This window comes from Sander lucioperca, chromosome 13 (genome assembly GCF_008315115.2).
Source record: "Sander lucioperca isolate FBNREF2018 chromosome 13, SLUC_FBN_1.2, whole genome shotgun sequence".
Lineage (NCBI taxonomy): Eukaryota > Metazoa > Chordata > Actinopteri > Perciformes > Percidae > Sander > Sander lucioperca.
Genome location: NC_050185.1, coordinates 25562324 through 25584450, shown reverse-complemented (window position 1 = coordinate 25584450; position 22127 = coordinate 25562324). Strand labels below are relative to the sequence as shown.

Sequence of the window (22127 nt, the reverse complement as noted above, 5' to 3'; positions counted from 1 at the left end):
TAACTCTGACAGCTAACATTAACTTTAGCTGTCTCCATGAAGCTCCCAGCTAAGCTAACTCTGACAGCTAACATTAACTTTAGCTGTCTCCATGAAGCTCCCAGCTAAGCTAACTCTGACAGCTAACATTAACTTTAGCTGTCTCCATGAAGCTCCCAGCTAAGCTAACTCTGACAGCTGTAGGGCAGCTAACATTAACTTTAGCTGTCTCCATGAAGCTCCCAGCTAAGCTAACTCTGACAGCTGTAGGACAGCTAACATAACTTTAGCTGTCTCCATGAAGCTCCCAGCTAAGCTAAGTCTGACAGCTAACATTAACTTTAGCTGTCTCCATGAAGCTCCCAGCTAAGCTAACTCTGACAGCTAACATTAACTTTAGCTGTCTCCATGAAGCTCCCAGCTAAGCTAACTCTGACAGCTAACATTAACTTTAGCTGTCTCCATGAAGCTCCCAGCTAAGCTAACTCTGACAGCTAACATTAACTCTAGCTGTCTCCATGAAGCTCCCAGCTAAGCTAACTCTGACAGCTGTAGGGCAGCTAACATTAACTTTAGCTGTCTCCATGAAGCTCCCAGCTAAGCTAACTCTGACAGCTGTAGGACAGCTAACATTAACTTTAGCTGTCTCCATGAAGCTCCCAGCTAAGCTAAGTCTGACAGCTAACATTAACTTTAGCTGTCTCCATGAAGCTCCCAGCTAAGCTAACTCTGACAGCTAACATTAACTTTAGCTGTCTCCATGAAGCTCCCAGCTAAGCTAACTCTGACAGCTAACATTAACTTTAGCTGTCTCCATGAAGCTCCCAGCTAAGCTAACTCTGACAGCTGTAGGGCAGCTAACATTAACTTTAGCTGTCTCCATGAAGCTCCCAGCTAAGCTAACTCTGACAGCTGTAGGACAGCTAACATTAACTTTAGCTGTCTCCATGAAGCTCCCAGCTAAGCTAACTCTGACAGCTAACATTAACTTTAGCTGTCTCCATGAAGCTCCCAGCTAAGCTAACTCTGACAGCTGTAGGGCAGCTAACATCAATTAACCAAAATGCTTATGTTATCAATAGTTAGCTCGTTCTTGTTTTCTAACTGCATCGCGATTTATAAGAACTTAGCTGGGAGCTTCATGGAGACAGCTAAAGTTAATGTTAGCTGTCAGAGTTAGCTTAGCTGGGAGCTTCATGGAGACAGCTAAAGTTAATGTTAGCTGTCCTACAGCTGTCAGAGTTAGCTTAGCCGGTATTCCTGATCATTCTCCTCTGATACCCTCCCAACAACGGCAGTATCATCAGAGAACTCCTGCAGCCCAAAGCAGTGGACAGGTGTGAATTGTGGGATGCTGATGATGATGATGATGATGATGAGGTGGTCAGCAGTGGCCAGAGAGGAAAAGGTTGAGTCACCAACAGCTCTGAAGTCTGGGTGGAGGGGGGAGGAGAGGGGGTAGAATCAAATCTATTAAAAAAAAAGATTTCATTCATTGGCCCTGTCAGGTCACCAGAACCCCCCCCCCAGTGTCTTTGTTCTGACCAGAGATGGTGTTCAGTCCCCTCCAGACCTCTCTCGTGTTGTTTTGTTGAAGGCGTACCTCCAACGTGTTCTTTCCTTCCTTATCTCCTAACAGTAAAGTATTTTAAAACCCAGTTTTTATCAGTGTAATGGTATTCTATGTTGCTTAGTTTGGCATTAACCTCTAACCCTGGCAAATGGTTCTTCAGGTGAAGGATCTGAATATTTCTAACCTCACTGACTGTAGATCAGAGTTTCCTCCAGCAGGTGGAGCTGCTGTTGCATGCTGGGATATCTATCCCCTTGAAGGTAAGTTCCTCTCTCTCAGTCTCAGACGGACCGTCTCACATATCCATCCTCAGTGGGACTACTTCTTTACTTCAGGATTAGACAGATTTTAAGTTTAAACTTTAAAACAGAACAACTTCTTAAACATCAGACTTTACAACAATATAAACATGTTAACAGCTTCATATGTTAGTTTAATGTAAACACAGTCCACTTTATGGAGTCTGCAGAAAACTCCCACACAGCTTTACTGCTAACCTCATTCATTCATTCAACCTTTATTTATTCATTCATTCAACCTTTATTTAAACTCAGAGATCATCATTTACAACAACATGGAGTCAGTCACACAGACGAGGAAACAACACAGCGAGCTCTATAACTCACACGCATGTGTGCTTTAATAAAGCTTTATTAATAGACTTTGTTAAAACGCTTGTGCAAAGTTATTTAAAGTGTGCGACGGCCGCGGGTTCGACTCTTCCTGCATGTCGTTCCCTCTCTCTCCTCTTTCAAGTCTAGGCTGTCCTGTTCGAATAAATGCCTAAAATGCCCCAAAAAAATCATCTTTATAGCCACAACGTTCCACTTCTGGGATAGCTCCGGTGCGGCCGGATGTCCGTCCCCTTCCTCTGTCTCTGTGTTGGTGTTCTAACCTCCGGCTGATTTGTGAGGACTATTAACTGCTCCTCAGATCTCTGCAGGGTAAATCCAGACAGCTAGCTAGACTATCTGTCCCTCTGACTAAAACTACTTTTGAACGTCCACGTTCCACCAAAACAAGTTCCTTCCTGAGACTATTCAGCAGAGGCACCGTGGCTCCGTCCGGAGCTTTTTCTCCTAAAAAGTCTTTCCACAGTTCCTGAATCCAGAACCCAATCAGAGCGGCGTACAGTATCGTATCGAGGTATGGTTGCATGGAACTCACTTCCAACTCAGATTGCTAAAGCACACAATAAAGCAACATCTAATAACTGTAACCATATTTGGTAGTTTTTATGTATGGTAAATATAAACATATTTACATGTATGTGATTTATATTAAGTGCTTATGAATTTCGTATACGTGTATATGAAGAGGTATATGTATAGTTATGTATATGTTTGCGTGAAAGAATATTGTTAGTTATACTTTTCTTATGTGGTTGTTTTGAAGTATCTTATCTGTTGTCATGTTTTATGTTTTATTGTTTAAAGGAAGAGTAGCTGATGTTCTGCAGCAGCAGCAGCTATTTGGGATCCTAATCTAATCTATCCAGGACTCCAGACCTTCCTCTGCAGCTCTGTGGAGGAGGGTCAGACTACAATGTGATAAATGGTTAACCTGTTGGTTTGTGGCTCTCACTACCACGGCCTGCTGAGACTCAGACTGTGTGATCGTGTTCTTCTAAGTCTGAAATACTGACGGCATGGAGGAGGCAGGCTAAGAGCTTTATAACTGGTACGCACTAAAGGTTTTTAAAGCACGTGTGCGAGTAATACAGCACGCATATGACTTATCTAAAGCGTGAATGTGAGTAACAAAGCAAAGTAATATATATATATATATATATATATATATTTATAAACACAAGTAGCCAAGGTTTTTCTGTGTGTGTGTGTGTGTGTGTGTGTGTGTGTGTGTGTGTGTGTGTGTGTGTGTGTGTGTTAGTCAGACTGGCTACATATCCCAACACCAGCACGGTGAGAGGAAGTCAGACGTTCTGTTTCTATGGTGCTATAAGTTCAACTTTCTGATTCTAATATGTGGTGCTATGTTGTCAATAAAAATAATAAATATACTTATGACTGTAGTCATTTGCATTATATTTGCATATTCATTAGGGGTGGAGCCAGTGGCCTAACACTTCCACCTGCGGTTCAACAGTGTGCCGGTGGATCTCAGGTATGTGGCAGACACAGGGGTGTCGGCCTGGGGGGAAAGGGGACTGAGTAGGGCCCTCATGTGAGGAGGGCCCAAAGACATGCTAGAATGAATATCTGTGGCTGCAGGGAGGGGCCATAGAGAATGCCTTTCTACAGGGCCCAGCATGTTGAGCTATGCCCCTGGGCAGACACATATGTCTGTAAAACAATTACAAGTTGAAGTTTGGAGGTTTAAAATCAGATTTCTAAAAGGTCCAAAAGGTCCAAGTGAGAGATTGTGTGTTGTTGTTCCAGGAGTCAGGTGAACTGAAGTTACTTTCTGAGTTCAGAGCGTCTTGTGGAACATGAAGAACCAGAATGAGTGTGATGATGTTCCTCTCAGTGACCTGCTGGTCTCTAACAGTTTAACGTTTCTACGTGTGTGAGGGAGTTGGAGGCAGCAGCTGCGAGGGAGTTCCTGTATAATGAAACACATGTTTACAGTGTTCTGACTTCAGAAATGCAAACAGAGAACCATTATTTCTGCTGAGCTCAGAGGAACAGCTGGGATTTGTTTTCATATTGTTGAAGGAAAAATGAGTCCTTAGTTAAAATCCACAGATGTGGAGAGTGTGGTTATCACTGGACAGGGAGCGGCCGCCAGCCTCCAGGACAGTTCACTTTAACGTCTACACTGTAGCAGAGAAAAGGGACTACAGAGCACCAGGAGGAGACGCTCCTCTACAGGCCACTACAGCTGGCTTTAGTGGAGAAAGATAAGTTTAGAAGCCAAAACAACTAGTTAACGTAAGAAAGATTTCTGACAATGTGTTCCTGTTTACACCGGTACGCACATGCCCAGTGTGTGTGACTGGTCATGTGATCTGTGATGTCAGACGTGTTATAATGGACACAGATTAGGTCTGCTGCTGGAGATACATGGTTTTGTCTCCATCTAGTGGACAACTGTGTGTGTGTGTGTGTGTGTGTGTGTGTGTGTGTGTGTGTGTGTGTGTGTGTGCAGTTAGTGCTGCTTCTGCAAAAAGAGAGCTGTGAGTGGGAGGGCAGAGAGGGAAAGACAGACACAGACACACACACACACACACACACACACACACACAGACAGACAGACAGACAGACAGACAGAGAGAGAGAGAGAGGGAGCGAGGGAGGAGATAATGAGCAGTAGTGGAGGAGTGTCTGTTCCAGAGTTCAGTTTGCACTCAGCAGCTCTCCGTCCAGCAGTCTGTCTCTCCGTCTGTCTCTCTGTCTCTCAGAATGGACCAGTTTCATTATGGATTATTGATTATTTTGTTTCTGCTGCAGATGGACTGTTTACCCTCCGTTTACATCACTGACAACTCAGGTGAGACACACTGCTGCTAAAACTACAGTACTGCAACTAATACTGTCAACTAGAGTACTGCTACAACTCATACTGTCAACTAGAGTACTACTGCAACTCATACTGTCAACTAGAGTACTACTGCAACTCATACTGTCAACTAGAGTACTACTGCAACTCATACTGTCAACTAGAGTACTACTGCAACTCATACTGTCAACTAGAGTACTGCTACAACTCATACTGTCATCTAGAGTACTACTGCAACTCATACTGTCAACTAGAGTACTGCTACAACTCATACTGTCATCTAGAGTACTGCTACAACTCATACTGACATCTAGAGTACTGCTACAACTCATACTGTCATCTAGAGTACTGCTACAACTCATACTGTCATCTAGAGTACTGCTACAACTCATACTGTCATCTAGAGTACTGCTACAACTCATACTGTCATCTAGAGTACTACTGCAACTCATACTGTCATCTAGAGTACTACTGCAACTCATACTGTCAACTAGAGTACTGCTACAACTCATACTGTCATCTAGAGTACTACTGCAACTCATACTGTCATCTAGAGTACTACTGCAACTCATACTGTCATCTAGAGTACTGCTACAACTCATACTGTCATCTAGAGTACTGCTACAACTCATACTGTCATCTAGAGTACTGCTACAACTCATACTGTCATCTAGAGTACTACTGCAACTCATACTGTCATCTAGAGTACTGCTACAACTCATACTGTCATCTAGAGTACTACTGCAACTAATACTGTCAACTAGAGTACTGCTACAACTCATACTGTCAACTAGAGTACTGCTACAACTCATACTGTCAACTAGAGTACTACTGCAACTCATACTGTCATCTAGAGTACTACTGCAACTCATACTGTCAACTAGAGTACTGCTACAACTCATACTGTCATCTAGAGTACTACTACAACTCATACTGTCAACTAGAGTACTGCTACAACTCATACTGTCATCTAGAGTACTACTGCAACTCATACTGTCAACTAGAGTACTACTGCAACTCATACTGTCAACTAGAGTACTGCTACAACTCATACTGTCATCTAGAGTACTACTACAACTCATACTGTCAACTAGAGTACTGCTACAACTCATACTGTCATCTAGAGTACTGCTACAACTCATACTGTCAACTAGAGTACTGCTACAACTCATACTGTCATCTAGAGTACTGCTACAACTCATACTGTCATCTAGAGTACTACTGCAACTAATACTGTCAACTAGAGTACTGCTACAACTCATACTGTCAACTAGAGTACTGCTACAACTCATACTGTCAACTAGAGTACTACTGCAACTCATACTGTCATCTAGAGTACTACTGCAACTCATACTGTCAACTAGAGTACTACTGCAACTCATACTGTCAACTAGAGTACTACTGCAACTCATACTGTCAACTAGAGTACTGCTACAACTCAAACTGTCATCTAGAGTACTGCTACAACTCATACTGTCAACTAGAGTACTACTACAACTCATACTGTCATCTAGAGTACTGCTACAACTCATACTGTCAACTAGAGTACTACTGCAACTCATACTGTCAACTAGAGTACTACTGCAACTCATACACAACTACAACTGCTACATTCAAAAGTTGTACTGCATGTTAAAGTATGAAAGTATTGGCATCAACATATATTTAAAGTACTGAAAGTAAAAGTACTTGTGCAGAATGTCTCATTTCAGCATAATTTATTTATTAATAAACTCTAAATATTGATGCATTGATGTGTTCCTTAATGTTGCAGCCTGTAAAGGTAACTCAGTCTATAATACATTATATATATATATATATATATATATATATATATATATATATATACACGTGTTTGGTGAAAGGTTTAGTGGTAAATCCCTCCAGAACATGTTGTTATAACTACTATAACTATTAGTACTATTATTACTATTATAACTATTATTATCATCACATGTTTGTCTACATGTTGGGAAAGCTAGAGCAGTTCGTCAGCTTGATGTTTACATTAGAAGTTACTTTAAAGGACTTTTTACTTCTCCATCCGTGGTGAGGGGCTGATATTAAAATATCAATTTCTGGGTTTTATTCATCAATATCAGATCATATATATATATATATATATATATATAATAACCTGAGCTTCCCTCGACTTCCTCCAATCACCCCATGCCCATTAGAGACATTTGAGACCCCATGACACGTTGTATACTAAAAGGTTTTCACTGTCTCTCACAATTTCATCGCAACAGAGAAAACACACAATACATTGGAACTTTTATCGCAGGTTTTAACAAAAGCTGCCGCAAAAATCAGCCATTTAGGGTGCAACAATCTGGAAACCAGGCGGTAAAATCCTGGCAGGACTCCTGAAGTATCCCTCTTAACCCCGCTCTGACTTCATGCACCTGTCATCGGTCTCTTAAAGAACTTGACAACATGAGACCAAAGCCCCTGTAAATGGGTGATAACTTCCTCTGTTTACATCATGGTCTGTAAGTATTACCAGTTCCTACTGTAGTACAGGAGGAGGAGTTGATTTGGGATATTTCAGCTGAAAAACCAATTTATCTTGATTGTGAAACAGACTGTAACCTGCTGTTATAAAAATATCAATATTTACAATAATGGACTTTTTATCTAATATGAACACATATAAAGTTAAAGTGTGCAGACTCTGCAGTCAGAGAGTTTGGAGACATTTCCTTCAGATATCTGAAGAGACAGAGGGACTCTGGACAGTTTCTCCCTCGCCAAAATAAAAGCCTTTCTTCGGAGCGTTATTGAACCCCCGTCCCAACACGCTAGCGTGACACAGTTAGTACCGATGCCAGTGTTTTCTCTCGGTTTGTGGAAGACTTAGGCGTCCTTCCTCAAGGAAATGGAAGTTTGTTCATCATTTTGGACCGTTATTATCTCCATATCTGTGTCTTAAATGTTGGAGAAACTACAGCAGATATACATTAACAACACTCGACCTATAGCGGCCCAGTAGAGCGTGAGCCCCATGTAGGCCGAGTCCTTGGCAGCCGCCCGGGTTTGACTCCGCCCTGCGGCCCTTTGCTGCATGCCCCCCCCCTCCCCTTTCCTTTCTTCATGCTATCCTGTCAATTAAAGGCCATAAGAAATAATCTTTAAAAAATGAATTAAATAAAAGCTCAAAGACGAGACAAGATGCTCCCATTGGTTTAACATCCATAGCCTTTATAACGGAGGACCCTGAATGGTCCATCAGCTCTTCTACTGTCATTGATACGGACGGAGAGCCATTGTGGATTTTATGAATGGATCTCAGATCATTCAAACAAAAATCCATTACATCACAAAATGGATCAGATTTTTGTCAGACCTACGTAGTAGTAACACACCCTAACCCTCCCAACTGGTCCGTATGGGTCCTGTTTAATACTCCGGTCTCTGAGTCTGAGGAGTCAGGAGAGAGAAGGGGTCTCCCCGTGGTCCTGGTCTGAGTCTGAGAGGAGTCAGGAGAGAGAAGGGGTCTCCCTGTGGTCCTGGTCTGAGTCTGAGAGGAGTCAGGAGAGAGAAGGGGTCTCCCCGTGGTCCTGGTCTGAGTCTGAGGAGTCAGGAGAGAGAAGGGTTCTCCCCGTGGTCCTGGTCTGAGTCTGAGAGGAGTCAGGAGAGAGAAGGGGTCTCCCCGTGGTCCTGGTCTGAGTCTGAGGAGTCAGGAGAGAGAAGGGGTCTCCCCGTGGTCCTGGTCTGAGTCTGAGGTGTCAGGAGAGAGAAGGGGTCTCCCCGTGGTCCTGGTCTGAGTCTGAGGAGTCAGCAGAGCCCCGTGTGCTGCAGCAGATGGAAACTGTTTCTGTTTCTGACTCACAGAATTTTCCTCTCCACGTTTTCCCATAAATCTTTGTGTTTATGCGTGTCTGGCGTTTGAGGAATGTGGAGGATTCAGATCACATTTCATCATACTCTCTGTGTGTGTGTGTGTGTGTGTGTGTGTCTCTGTGTGTGTCTGTGTCTCTGTGTGTGTGTGTGTGTGTGTGTGACCGTTGACCTCAGCCTCCTTTTTCCTGTGAAATTACCACAGATATACTGCTTTATTCTGACGCACACACAGAGACACACACACACACACACACACACACACACACACACACACACACACACACACACACACACACACACACACACACACACACACACGCAGTGATTTAAGGGTTAGTGAGCTGCGTCTCTGAGACCTAAAGTGAAACCAGAACCTCCAGGTTGTGTTCCAGCGAGGAGAAACCACTCTGGCTTCATAACAACTTTAATAACTGAAGAAAAACTCCAGTCGGCTGGTTTTAGTTCTTAAGCCTTTATAGATATTTATTTATTATGTGTTTTTACAGTCTGTTTCATGCACATGGCACAAATACAAATACATAACTTATATCACTGCAGCGTTCGTCATGCAAGAGAGACGATGTCATGTTGACAGTTAAGGTGTGTTGACAGGTTTACCATGTGCATCGAGTAACATGCAAGAAAACATTCCACCTTCAAAGTGTGTGGTAGCTGCCGGCCGGTGGAAGGTTAACGTTTACGTTAAGAAGTGATCAGGTCATTGATGAGGCAGATATTATCCCTCCTGTTGTCCTCGGGTCCAATTTGACCCATTTCAAAAATAATTCTTTATCAGAAAAGTGGGTTTCTTTCAACCACATATCAGAAAAATAACGTGGATGGTTCCATACAACGCTCTTCACAAGTTAAATAAATTATCAGTTCACTACTATCTTTAAATTTGGATGTTTTATTAATTTTTATAGCATTCAAAAAAAAATAATGTTGAAAAAAGTGACAAAAATGTCTGCAAAAGCTTCAAAAACGTGGGGAAAAACCCACAAAAACGTGAAAAGACGCAAAAAAAAGATGACCAAAACGCTGAAAAAAAAGTTAAAATTTTGACCCAGAAATGAAGTTGCACAGTCGACGGGACGACAACAGAAGGGTTGAAAATCCATTTCTGGATTTTATTAATCAATATAAATGATCCCTCAAACAAAGACAAGTTTTAACTGCAGAATCCATTTTAAACCTAGTCTACATCCACGACGTTCCACTTCTGGGATTTCTCCGTTGCTGCTGGATGTCCCTCATTTTAGCCGAGTGTCCGTCCCCTTCCTCTGTCTCTGTGTTGGCGTTCTAACCTCCGGCTGATTTGTGAGGACTATGGTTAACTGCTCCTCAGATCTCTGCAGGGTAAATCCAGACAGCTAGCTAGACTATCTGTCCAATCTGAGTTTTCTGTTGCACGACTAAAACTACTTTTGAACGTCCACATGTTCCACCAAAACAAGTTCCTTCCTGAGACTATTTAGCAGAGGCACCGTGGCTCCGTCCGGAGCTTAGCCCCGCCCACGATGACTGTGATTGGTTTAAAGAAATGGCAATAAACCAGAGCATGTTGTTGTCCCATCCAGGAATGCTGTGTGGACTAGTCAGACCTTCCTCTGCAGCGCTGTGGAGGAAGATCTGTCTATAAGAGACTATTTGAACCCAGACCTTTAACTAAGGAACTAATCAACTAATCAACTAATCAACTAATCAACTAATCAACTAATCAACTAACGGACTAATCAACTAATGAACTAATGAACTAACGGACTAACGGACTAATTAAGTAAAGAACTAATGAACTATCTAATGATACTTTTTATCTATTTTCAGATTCTCTCCATCAGGTTCTGTCAGAGTTTGCTGTCGTTCGTCCAATCAGAACCGACTCCATGGGCCGTTTCCTGCCAGCGTCCGTTTCCGGCCGCAGCAGAAGACACGCCCCCTCCCCAGAGGCCCCGCCCCCTGTCAGCGGGAGGGGGGGGGGCTCGGTGTTCTACAACGTGACCGTGTTCGGCCGGAGGCTGCAGCTGCGTCTGCGTCCCAACGCCCGCCTCATCGCCCCCGCTGCCTCCGTGGAATGGTGGGAGGAGTCAGGGCGCAAACGCTCGCAGCCAATCACAGACACCGGCTGCTTCTACAGCGGAGAGGTGGCCGACATGGAGGACACGGCCGTCGCCGTTAGCAACTGTGACGGACTGGTAGGTGACTCTTTTCTATTTTACACTGAAAATTAGGCCCTATGTTCCCACATTTCAAAAGAAAAATTCAAAATTAGGCCCTATGTTCCCACATTTCCTATTTCATAAATTTGTATCAGATTTTATCCCCCTTTCTCCCAATTCAGTAGCCAATTACACCCAACCTGTTAACCAGTAGCAATGGACTACAGATGGAATGTAACCCTAACCCTAACATAGGGCATAATTTTATGAAAAATCTTAGAAATGTGGGAGCATAGGGCTGTGGGAACATAGGGCTGTGGGAACATAGGACTGTGGGAACATAGGGCTGTGGGAGCATAGGGCTGTGGGAGCATAGGGCTGTGGGAACATAGGGCTGTGGGAACATAGGGCTGTGGGAACATAGGACTGTGGGAACATAGGGCTGTGGGAACATAGGGCTGTGGGAGCATAGGGCTGTGGGAACATTGGGCTGTGGGAACATAGGACTGTAGGAACATAGGACTGTGGGACCATTGGGCTGTGGGAACATAGGGCTGTGGTAACATAGGACTGTGGGAACATAGGACTGTGGGACCATTGGGCTGTGGGACCATTGGGCTGTGGGAACATAGGGCTGTGGGAACATAGGGCTGTGGGACCATTGGGCTGTGGGAACATAGGGCTGTGGGAACATAGGGCTGTGGGACCATTGGGCTGTGGGAACATAGGGCTGTGGGAACATAGGGCTGTGGGAACATAGGGCTGTGGGACCATTGGGCTGTGGGACCATTGGGCTGTGGGAACATAGGGCTGTGGGAACATTGGGCTGTGGGAACATAGGACTGTGGGAACATAGGACTGTGGGACCATTGGGCTGTGGGACCATTGGGCTGTGGGAACATAGGGCTGTGGGAACATAGGACTGTGGGAACATAGGGCTGTGGGAACATAGGGCTGTGGGAACATAGGGCTGTGGGAACATAGAGCTAACCCCCAGATGGGATCCAAATGTAAACGTTTTCAAAAAGGTGGTGTATTCAAAATAAAAGAAATAAAATATTTTATTGTGAAGAAGTCGAGTTGAAGTCAGACCCTCAGAGACTCGAACCAAACACTGTAAAACGTTCACACTGTAAAAGATGATTTCAGTTTTTCTTCACTTCTTCCAGCGGCTGATTAAAGCCAGATGTTCAGGAAAGATGAGAGGCGTTTGAAAACAGAAAGAAAAGAGGAATAATTCCCTGCTTAAAGCAACATCCACCATTACACTGATGAGATCAATACACAAACAGATCAATAAATCCCTTGGATCAGTTTGTTTAGTGACGCTGCAGAGAGAGGTGCAGAGACTGCAGCCTGACGGTACCTCGTACGTTCTGCATCAGAGGAAATAACTCTCCGTACCAGCAGGAATCTATTCAACAAGAGAAACTGGACAGAATCCACACACACACAGACACACACACAGACATACACACAAACATAGTAGATAGATAGATAGATAGGTAGGTAGGTAGGTAGGTAGGTAGGTAGATAGATAGATATGTAGTTAGATAGATAGGTAGGTAGATAGATAGGTAGGAAGATAGGTAGGTAGGTAGTTAGAAGTAGATAGTAGATACTTTATTGATCCCCAAGGGGAAATTCAAGGTCCCAGTAGCTTAAAGACATCACACACAACATACACATACATCACAAACAGGATGATAAAATAACAAATCAACATGAATAATATGGACAATAAAAGAAAAGATACTAAATAAAAAAATCCACATGAATGTACTGAGAGATGTATAAACATGAGAGGCCTGCAGTCACAGGGCAGGGACTGACCCTGGGATTCAGTCTGCATGGTAAGGGGCTCTATGAGTGTGTGTGTGTGTGTGTGTGTGTGTGTGTGTGTGTGTGTGTGTGTGTGTGTGTGTGTGTGTGTGTATATGTGTGTGTGTGTGTCAGTCTGCATGGTAAGGTGCTCTAGGAGAGGGTGTGTCATGGTGGTAGTGCAAATAAGTCCAACAGTGCAAGGATAAAGTCTAGAGACTGTTACTATGAGTGACAGAACAGACCCAAACGCAGGATTCAGCTTCAAAAAAGGTTTATTTGGTGATTAAAAGGAAAGGGTAAGGGAGAGGGGACTCAGGGAGAATGGGGAGCCTGAGGGCGAGGGATCCGAGGAAGGGGCACTGGAAGCGGGGAAGCCGAAGAGCAGATGAGGGGAAGGCTGGAAGCAGGCGTGGAGGCAGAGTGGAGCAGGGAGGCCGCGAGGAGGGGGCCGGTTGGTGAGGCCAGCTGACTGGAGGCAGAATGATGGAGGTAATGACTGCAGAGAATAGACAAACACAGAGAGTTAGGCAGAGGAACGGACAAAGGGAAATATGCAGGATTTCTGAAAAGCTTGGAGCTTGTATGACGGGGCGTAGCAGAAACAACGATCAAGCGAAGATGGTGAGTAGATCCGGGGTTTACATACTGTGCTTGATTGTAGCTGATGACTGGCAGGTGTGTGTAATCAGCTGGCTGGCGCGGGCAGGAGGGGGGGAGGAAAAACAAAGAGACACAGAGAGGCAGGGCCAACAGAGAGACTGACAGGAGAGCATAACAGAAAGAGCAAATAGAAAACAAAACAGAAACTCACAGCCAGCCGAACCCCAACCATCACAGAGACCAGCACTGAATATGGACATTAGACGGGAGTAGTAATAGTCAGACTTCTTTATCTTTACATTTTGTCTTTAAGCTTTTTGAGTGTTATTTATGTATTATCTGCTCTATCTTTTTCAACTTTTTAAACACAGATACAGAGATAATAACGGTCCAAAATGAGGTGAAAAGGAGACACAAAACTACCACAAAGAGACGCTAAATGACCAAAAAGAGACACACACACTGACACGACTACAAAGAGACAAAATCCCACAAAGATTTATTGACTAGTGTAATATTTTTTTGAGGAAGGATGTCTAAACCTCCCGCCAAATATCCACAACTTAAGCTGCAGACACACCAACCAAACGGCCGTTACACACCAACCAGACAGTCGTTACACACCGACTAGACAGTCGTTACACACCGACCAGACGGCCGTCACACACCGACCAGACGGCCGTTACACACCGACCAGACGGCCGTCACACACCGACCAGACGGCCGTTACACACCGACCAGACGGCCGTTACACACCGACCAGACGGCCGTCACACACCGACCAGACGGCCGTTACACACCGACCAGACGGCCGTTACACACCAACAAGACAGTTGTTACACACCTACCAGACGGCCGTTACACACCAACCTGACTCCCGTTACACACCGACCAGATGGCCGTTACACACCCACCAGACGCCCGTTACACACCGACCAGACGGCCGTTACACACCCACCAGACGCCCGTTACACACACACTGACCAGACGGCCGTTACACACCAACCAGACGGCCGTTACACACCCACCAGACGCCCGTTACACACACACCGACCAGACGGCCGTTACACACCAACCAGACAGCCGTTACACACCGACCAGACGGCCGTTACACACCGACCAGACGGCCGTTACACACCAACCAGACACCCGTTACACACCAACCAGACACCCGTTACACACCAACCGTTACACACCAACCAGACACCCGTTACACACCAACCAGACGGCCATTACACACCAACCAGACACCCGTTACACACCAACCAGACACCCGTTACACACCAACCAGACGGCCATTACACACCAACCAGACGGCCGTTACACACCAACCAGACACCCGTTACACACCAACCAGACGGCCATTACACACCAACCAGACGGCCGTTACACACCAACCGTTACACACCAACCAGACGGCCGTTACACACCAACCAGACGGCCATTACACACCAACCAGACGGCCGTTACACACCAACCAGACGGCCGTTACACACAAACCAGACACCCGCTACACACCAACCAGACACCCGTTACACACCAACCAGACACCCGTTACACACCAACCAGACGGCCATTACACACCGACCAGACGGCCGTTACACACCGACCAGACGGCCGTTACACACACACTGACCAGACGGCCGTTACACACTGACCAGACGACCGTTACACACCAACCAGACACCCGTTACACACCAACCAGACGGCCGTTACACACCAACCGTTACACACCAACCAGACACCCGTTACACACCAACCAGACGGCCATTACACACCAACCAGACGGCCGTTACACACCAACCAGACGGCCGTTACACACCAACCAGACACCCGTTACACACCAACCAGACGGCCATTACACACTGACCAGACGGCCGTTACACACCAACCAGACGGCCATTACACACCAACCAGACGGCCATTACACACCAACCAGACGGCCGTTACACACCAACCGTTACACACCAACCAGACGGCCATTACACACCAACCAGACGGCCATTACACACCAACCAGACACCCGTTACACACCCACCAGACGCCCGTTACACACCGACCAGACGGCCGTTACACACCGACCAGACGGCCGTTACACACCAACCAGACGGCCGTTACACACCGACCAGACGGCCATTACACACCAACCAGACGGCCATTACACACCAACCAGACGGCCATTACACACCGACCAGACGGCCGTTACACACCGACCAGACGGCCGTTACACACCAACAAGACAGTCGTTACACACCAACCAGACACCCGTTACACACCAACCAGACAGCCGTTACACACCAACCGTTACACACCAACCAGACACCCGTTACACACCAACCAGACGGCCATTACACACCAACCAGACGGCCATTACACACCAACCAGACGCCCGTTACACACCAACCAGACGGCCATTACACACCGACCAGACGGCCGTTACACACCGACCAGACGGCCGTTACACACCAACAAGACAGTCGTTACACACCGACCAGACGGCCGTTACACACCAACCGTTACACACCAACCAGACACCCGTTACACACCAACCAGACGGCCGTTACACACCAACCGTTACACACCAACCAGACACCCGTTACACACCAACCAGACGGCCATTACACACCAACCAGACGGCCGTTACACACCAACCAGACGCCCGTTACACACCAACCAGACGGCCATTACACACCGACCAGACGGCCGTTACACACCGACCAGACGGCCGTTACACACCAACAAGACAGTCGTTACACACCAACCAGACACCCGTTACACACCGACCAGACGGCCGTTACACACCAACCAGACGGCCGTTACACACCAACCTGACGCCCGTTACACACCGACCAGACGGCCGTTACACACCCACCAGACGCCCGTTACACACCGACCAGACGGCCATTACACACCAACCAGACACCCGTTACACACCGACCAGACGGCCATTACACACCGACCAGACGGCCATTACACACCGACCAGACGGCCATTACACACCGACCAGACGGCTGACCGTCGGCAGTAAAGCCAGTGTGACTGATCAGTCTCCCCGAGTTGATCCCAAAAGTTCCTCAGAACACACCGACGAGACGAGACGTAATACGTCTCCATAGCAGCAGGTGGCGCTACTCTGTATTGTCGCCCCAAAAATGAAAACTGGCAGCTGATTGGACGAACGCGTCACGTGGGTCTGGTTTCTCCAGAAGTTCAAAGCCAGACTGTCATGGCGGCTCGTTGAGAATACGATCTCATTTTGGACTAAAATAGTTCACCGAAACGTGTTTCTGAAAACATTTGAAGAGAGAAATAGGCCGTGCAGTTGCTGAGTCTGTCTTCATTTCAGATCAACAAAGGTCAGTTTAACAGATTTTCATCAGATTTTGAGAGACTCTAGTCACGCTCATCCTGCTCCCCATTTCCTGGTTAGCTCTCCACCAATCAGATGGCTCATTGACCCCTCCAATTATACAAGTCAAATCAGCCAAAATGAAGGCCGACGGCCCCTCGGACGGACGACGGCACAGAACACACCGACCAGACTCGAGTCACCGACCTCGCCAGACTGTCAGACGGACGATTATCGGCTCGGTGTGTAGCAGGCTTTATTCTTCCACAAAGCTTGAGGAAACCCTGCAAACGTTGCTATGACAACAAACCATATTCAAAAACTACCATACAGTCAAAAACTAAAAAATGCCGAGAAGTCTAGATATAGATATTACAGATATATATACTATATACATATATATATATATATATATATATATATATATATATATATATTGAGTAAAGTAAAAGTGTGTCTGCAGGCCGGGATGATCCGGACGGGTCAGGAGGAGTTCTTCATCGAGCCGTTGGATCGCCGGAGGACAGGAAGAGAAGAAGAGGAAGAGGAAGAAGAGGAAGAAGGAGGAGGAAGACAGCACATCGTTTATCGCTCCTCAGCCATCATTAACAAACACTCGGCCAATCAAACAGCAGCTGACTTCCTGCCAGGTGAGTTCAGAGTTCTACATATCTCTGCCTCTGCTGAATTATAAAGGTATCCCACCAATAGACCACATATTATATACCTAACAGAAGTATTTTAAACTAAAGTGCTGTAACGTGAACCGTCTATAGTGTCATAGAAGATAAAATCTGAGCAGCAGTTGCGGGTTGTATTTAGCTGCTACAGAGCTCCAGGACGCCGGCTACCAGCAGCAAGTGTTCAGCCGCCAACAGGTGACTGTGAGCCGGCTACCAGCAGCAGTTTTTCAGTCGCCAACAGGTGACTGTGAGCCAGCTACCAGCAGCAAGTGTTCAGCCGCCAACAGGTGACTGTGAGCCGGCTACCAGCAGCAGTTTTTCAGCCGCCAACAGGTGACTGTGAGCCGGCTACCAGCAGCAGGTGTTCAGCCGCCAACAGGTGACTGTGAGCCAGCTACTAGCAGCAGTTGTTTAGCTGCCAACAGGTGACTGTGAGTCGGCTACTAGCAGCAGCTGTTTAGCCGTCAACAGGTGACTGTGAGTCGGCTACTAGCAGCAGCTGTTCAGCCGCCAACAGGTGACTGTGAGTCGGCTACCAGCAGCAGTTTTTCAGCCGCCAACAGGTGACTGTGAGCCGGCTACCAGCAGCAGGTGTTCAGCCACCAACAGGTGACTGTGAGCCGGCTACTAGCAGCAGTTGTTTAGCTGCTAACAGGTGACTGTGAGCCGGCTACTAGCAGCAGCTGTTTAATGTTCAATCTTGATTGCTATAAATATGCGAGTACAGTCGATAGAAAAAAAATGAGCCAAATCGGTGCGTTGAACACGGAGTAGCTACAGCTAGGAACACACGGCAGCTAGCAGCTAGCAGGGCGAGCTAGCAACCAGCAGGATAGAGACAGGGTAGGTGAATTTAAACAATGTCTAAGTTGAAAATGCATCTTGTTGTCACGTAAGGGCCCTGTTCATGTTGCACAGACATTTTAATTGTACATTTGTCCTGCCTTGGTTGCTCCAGATTGTTGTGGTCTGCAGAAGCTCAGAGAACTCTCTTTTTTATCCACATTTTAATTGCATTTTGTGTCTGTTAAGAGGCACAAAGGCACTCTAAAATTTGCCCCGACAACTGCTGTTTTAGCTCAGTGGAAGCTCATACTCGTAGCTGCAGCTACTCCATGTTGACCGCAGTGATTCGGCTCGTGTTTTTTTCTTCTATCGACTGTACTCGCATATTTTCCCAGCGTTTTCCGTTGGATCTGGATGGCACCAAGATCTTGGTTGCAGCTGTCGTCGTGGTCCGGCTTCACTACACCCTGCTGTGCCCTGCTGAACCTGCTACATCCAGCCATGCCCTGCTGTGCCACGCTACATACTGTAACGCCCTGCAGTGCCCTGCTATGACATGAACTACTATGACTACTATTTCTTAGTCACTGCTCCATTATCTTTATTGTGACTATTAGTGCCACTGTTCATCTCCCCAGTCTGACACCACTACCAAGAGCCTGGGTCTGTCCCAGGTTTCTTCCTAAAAGGGAGATTTTCCTCGCCACTGTCGCACTAAATGCTTGCTCCTGAGGGAATTACTGGAATTGTTGGGTCTTTGCAAATTACAGAGTGTGGTCTAGACCTACTCTATCTGTAAAATGTCTCAAGATAACTCTTGTTATGATTTGATACTATAAATAAAATTGAATTGAATTGAATTGAAATATTTATAGCAATCAAGATTAACGTAAAAATTGGTCGTAATTATCCTTTAAGTTTACAACACACCTGCGGGTACACGAAAAGATCCTTAGAACTAAAAGTTTCCCTGGCCGCAGACAAAGGTATACAGGGTCCAGGTTCACTCGCTCGTCTGACCATATCCCTAATCTGTTATCTTCTCCCTTGATGGCATCATCCTCTCTGTCTCCGGGCAGATTCTTCAGTTCTCACACACACACACACACACACACACACAGAGACACACACACACACACACAGACACACACACACACACACACACACACACACACACACAGAGACACAAACACACACACACACACAGAGACATACACACACACACACACACAGCGACACACACACACACATATACACACACACACACACACACATACACACACACACACACACACACACACACAGAGACACACACACACACACACACACACACACACAGAGACACATACACACATATACACACACACACACATACACACACACACACACACACACACACAGAGACACAAACACACACACACACACACACACACAGAGACATACACACACACACACACACACACACACAGACACACACACACACACACACACACACACAGAGACACATACACACATATACACACACACACACACACACACACACACACACACACACACACACACACACACACACACACACACACACACACACACACACACACACACACACACACAGACACACACACACACACACACACACACACACACACACACACACACACACTGAGCTAAGAGCCCCCCCCTGCCGTTCCACCTCTCCGTCTGCTACAGAGAAACTGTTCCTAACATACACTTTACATTCCTGAACTATAATGTAATCAAAGCTTAAGCTAACCATTTTGTGTGTCCCGGTCTGTACATTGTGCAGCGAGTTCACAGGTGTCTTTCCTGGAGTTGTAACCACGTCTCATGACTCATATATTATAAACTTTTATACTGAGAATAACACATCTAGATCATAGAAATATTTCTCCAGCACCAACACGACTCGTTAATTTTAAAACCCTCCTGAGGAAGGAACGAGGGTTTCCTGAGGTGAAGGTATTTAGTTTCCGCTGTGACGTGAACTCAGCTCTCCATCGTGAACACGCTGTGTTTTATGGTAACATTAGAGGATGGATACAGACAGATATTTAGAAATGATGTTGGGGTTTGGGTCGGGCTTGGTCACATCAGCGTGATAAGGCATTGAACATTTTAAATGTAAAACAGCTGATTATGTAGGTGTGTGTCTGGGTTAACGTGTGCTTGTTGCCCCGTGTGAGCTGATGACCTCATCTGTTGACATTTCTGAATGCCTTCCTACAGCTGATTTATAAAAGCTTACAAACAAACGTACATGTGTCATTAGTATGAGAAAGACATGAGATTTTAACTGTGACGGGCTCGGACAGAAATATCTTAAAGGAGAATTCCGGTCAATTTCAACACGTAGCTCTGTTGTTTGTAAATTTGGAGTGCTGTCAGTACGATACAGTAAAATACGAAAACAATCGGTGCTGCCGACACCGTGTTATCCCCCTGCTAGCGTTAGCACCCAACAGGCTTAAACAGGGCAAGTTTTAAACGTGTTTTTAGCCTCTAAACATGCTTGAAATGTCATTCCGAGTGCCTACCCATGTGCAGTGATTCCTTCCGAGGGAACACAGCGAATCTGACTGCAGTAGATGTGACAGAAAGGCATAAAAGTTGTTTTAATCCAGCCAGTGCACATACCTCTGTTTATTTATCCGAATGCCTTCCTACAGTGGCTTAATCTGTGTCGGGCTCGGGTCGGGCTCGGACAGAAATCTCTTAATGCCTGTCGGGCTCGGGTCGGGTTCGGTTACTGCTCGGTTGGACGCGGGCCGGACTCGGACAGAAAAAATGTGGCCCGATCCACACTCTAGTTGACATCACATTGTGTTTTATGTTGACATCACGTTGTAATATTTCATTCAGAGATTATTTTTCTCTGGATATTGAAGTTTATAAATAAGTGTTTTGGCATGGCTGGCTCTATATGCTGGTGTTGGAAGGAGAATTTAATTATTGTATGTTTTGGTTTTTCATAAATCACACGCTGGATGTTCCGATAGCGATACCAGTGTCATAAAAACCTCAGATTACGCCCAAAGGGCTGGAATCTGTTTGGGCGAGTAATGCCAGGGCCGGCCCGTGTTTTAGGCAAACGCTCAGGGCGCCAGCAGTCCAGATGAGTAAAGAAAAGTTAAAGATAGTGAGAAAAAAACATCCAAAACGTTGAAGGAAACAACAATAATGTCGTAAAAAGCTGCAAAAATCAATAAAAAACAGTGCATTGGATCCATACTCAAGTTCAGGTATCGGAACATCTCTAGTTCAAATAAATAATGTTAAAATATAATCATATAATCACAGAATGATTGTTTTCTGTTCATCATGTTCACACCTGATCATGTTAGTTACAGAGCCTGAAAAACACTAATTTTAAAACAAATGTGTCTTGTTTCAACATTTTTGTCTCTTTTTTCAACACATTCTCATGAAAGGCTTTGTATGACATCATACGATAAGTTATGCACACTAAAACGTATGACATCATACAATAAGTTATGCACACTACAACGTATGACATCATACAATACGTTATGCACACTACAACGTATGACATCATACAATAATTTATGCACACTAAAACGTATGACATCATACGATAAGTTATGCACACTACAACGTATGACATCATACGATACGTTATGCACACTAAAACATATGACATCATACAATAATTTATGCACACTAAAACGTATGACATCATACAATAAGTTATGCACACTAAAACGTATGATATCATACGATAAGTTATGCACACTAAAACGTATGATATCGTAGACCTAGGAGACTGCAGGCTGGTCACGTGACATCGGCTACAGAGCGAGCGGCAGTTGCTGTTTAAGCCGCTTGTTAAA

At 45.4% G+C, this 22127-nt stretch overlaps 1 protein-coding gene across 3 annotated transcripts in view; it reads left to right on the top strand.

The window, feature by feature from the left end:
• The first annotated feature begins 4813 nt into the window (after positions 1–4813).
• LOC116064073 (A disintegrin and metalloproteinase with thrombospondin motifs 2-like) overlaps positions 4814–22127 on the top strand; it is a 47762-nt gene continuing 30448 nt past the window's right edge. Inside the window, exons 1-3 of one of the 3 annotated variants that reach the window (XM_035990796.1) lie at positions 4814–5002; positions 10685–11052; positions 17253–17439. In XM_035990796.1, the coding sequence (XP_035846689.1) occupies positions 4915–5002; positions 10685–11052; positions 17253–17439 (643 nt within the window). In that variant the 5' untranslated portion in view covers positions 4814–4914. The remainder of the gene's footprint in view (positions 5003–10684; positions 11053–17252; positions 17440–22127) is intronic. The other 2 variants (XM_035990794.1, XM_035990795.1) reach the window with 2 other exon arrangements.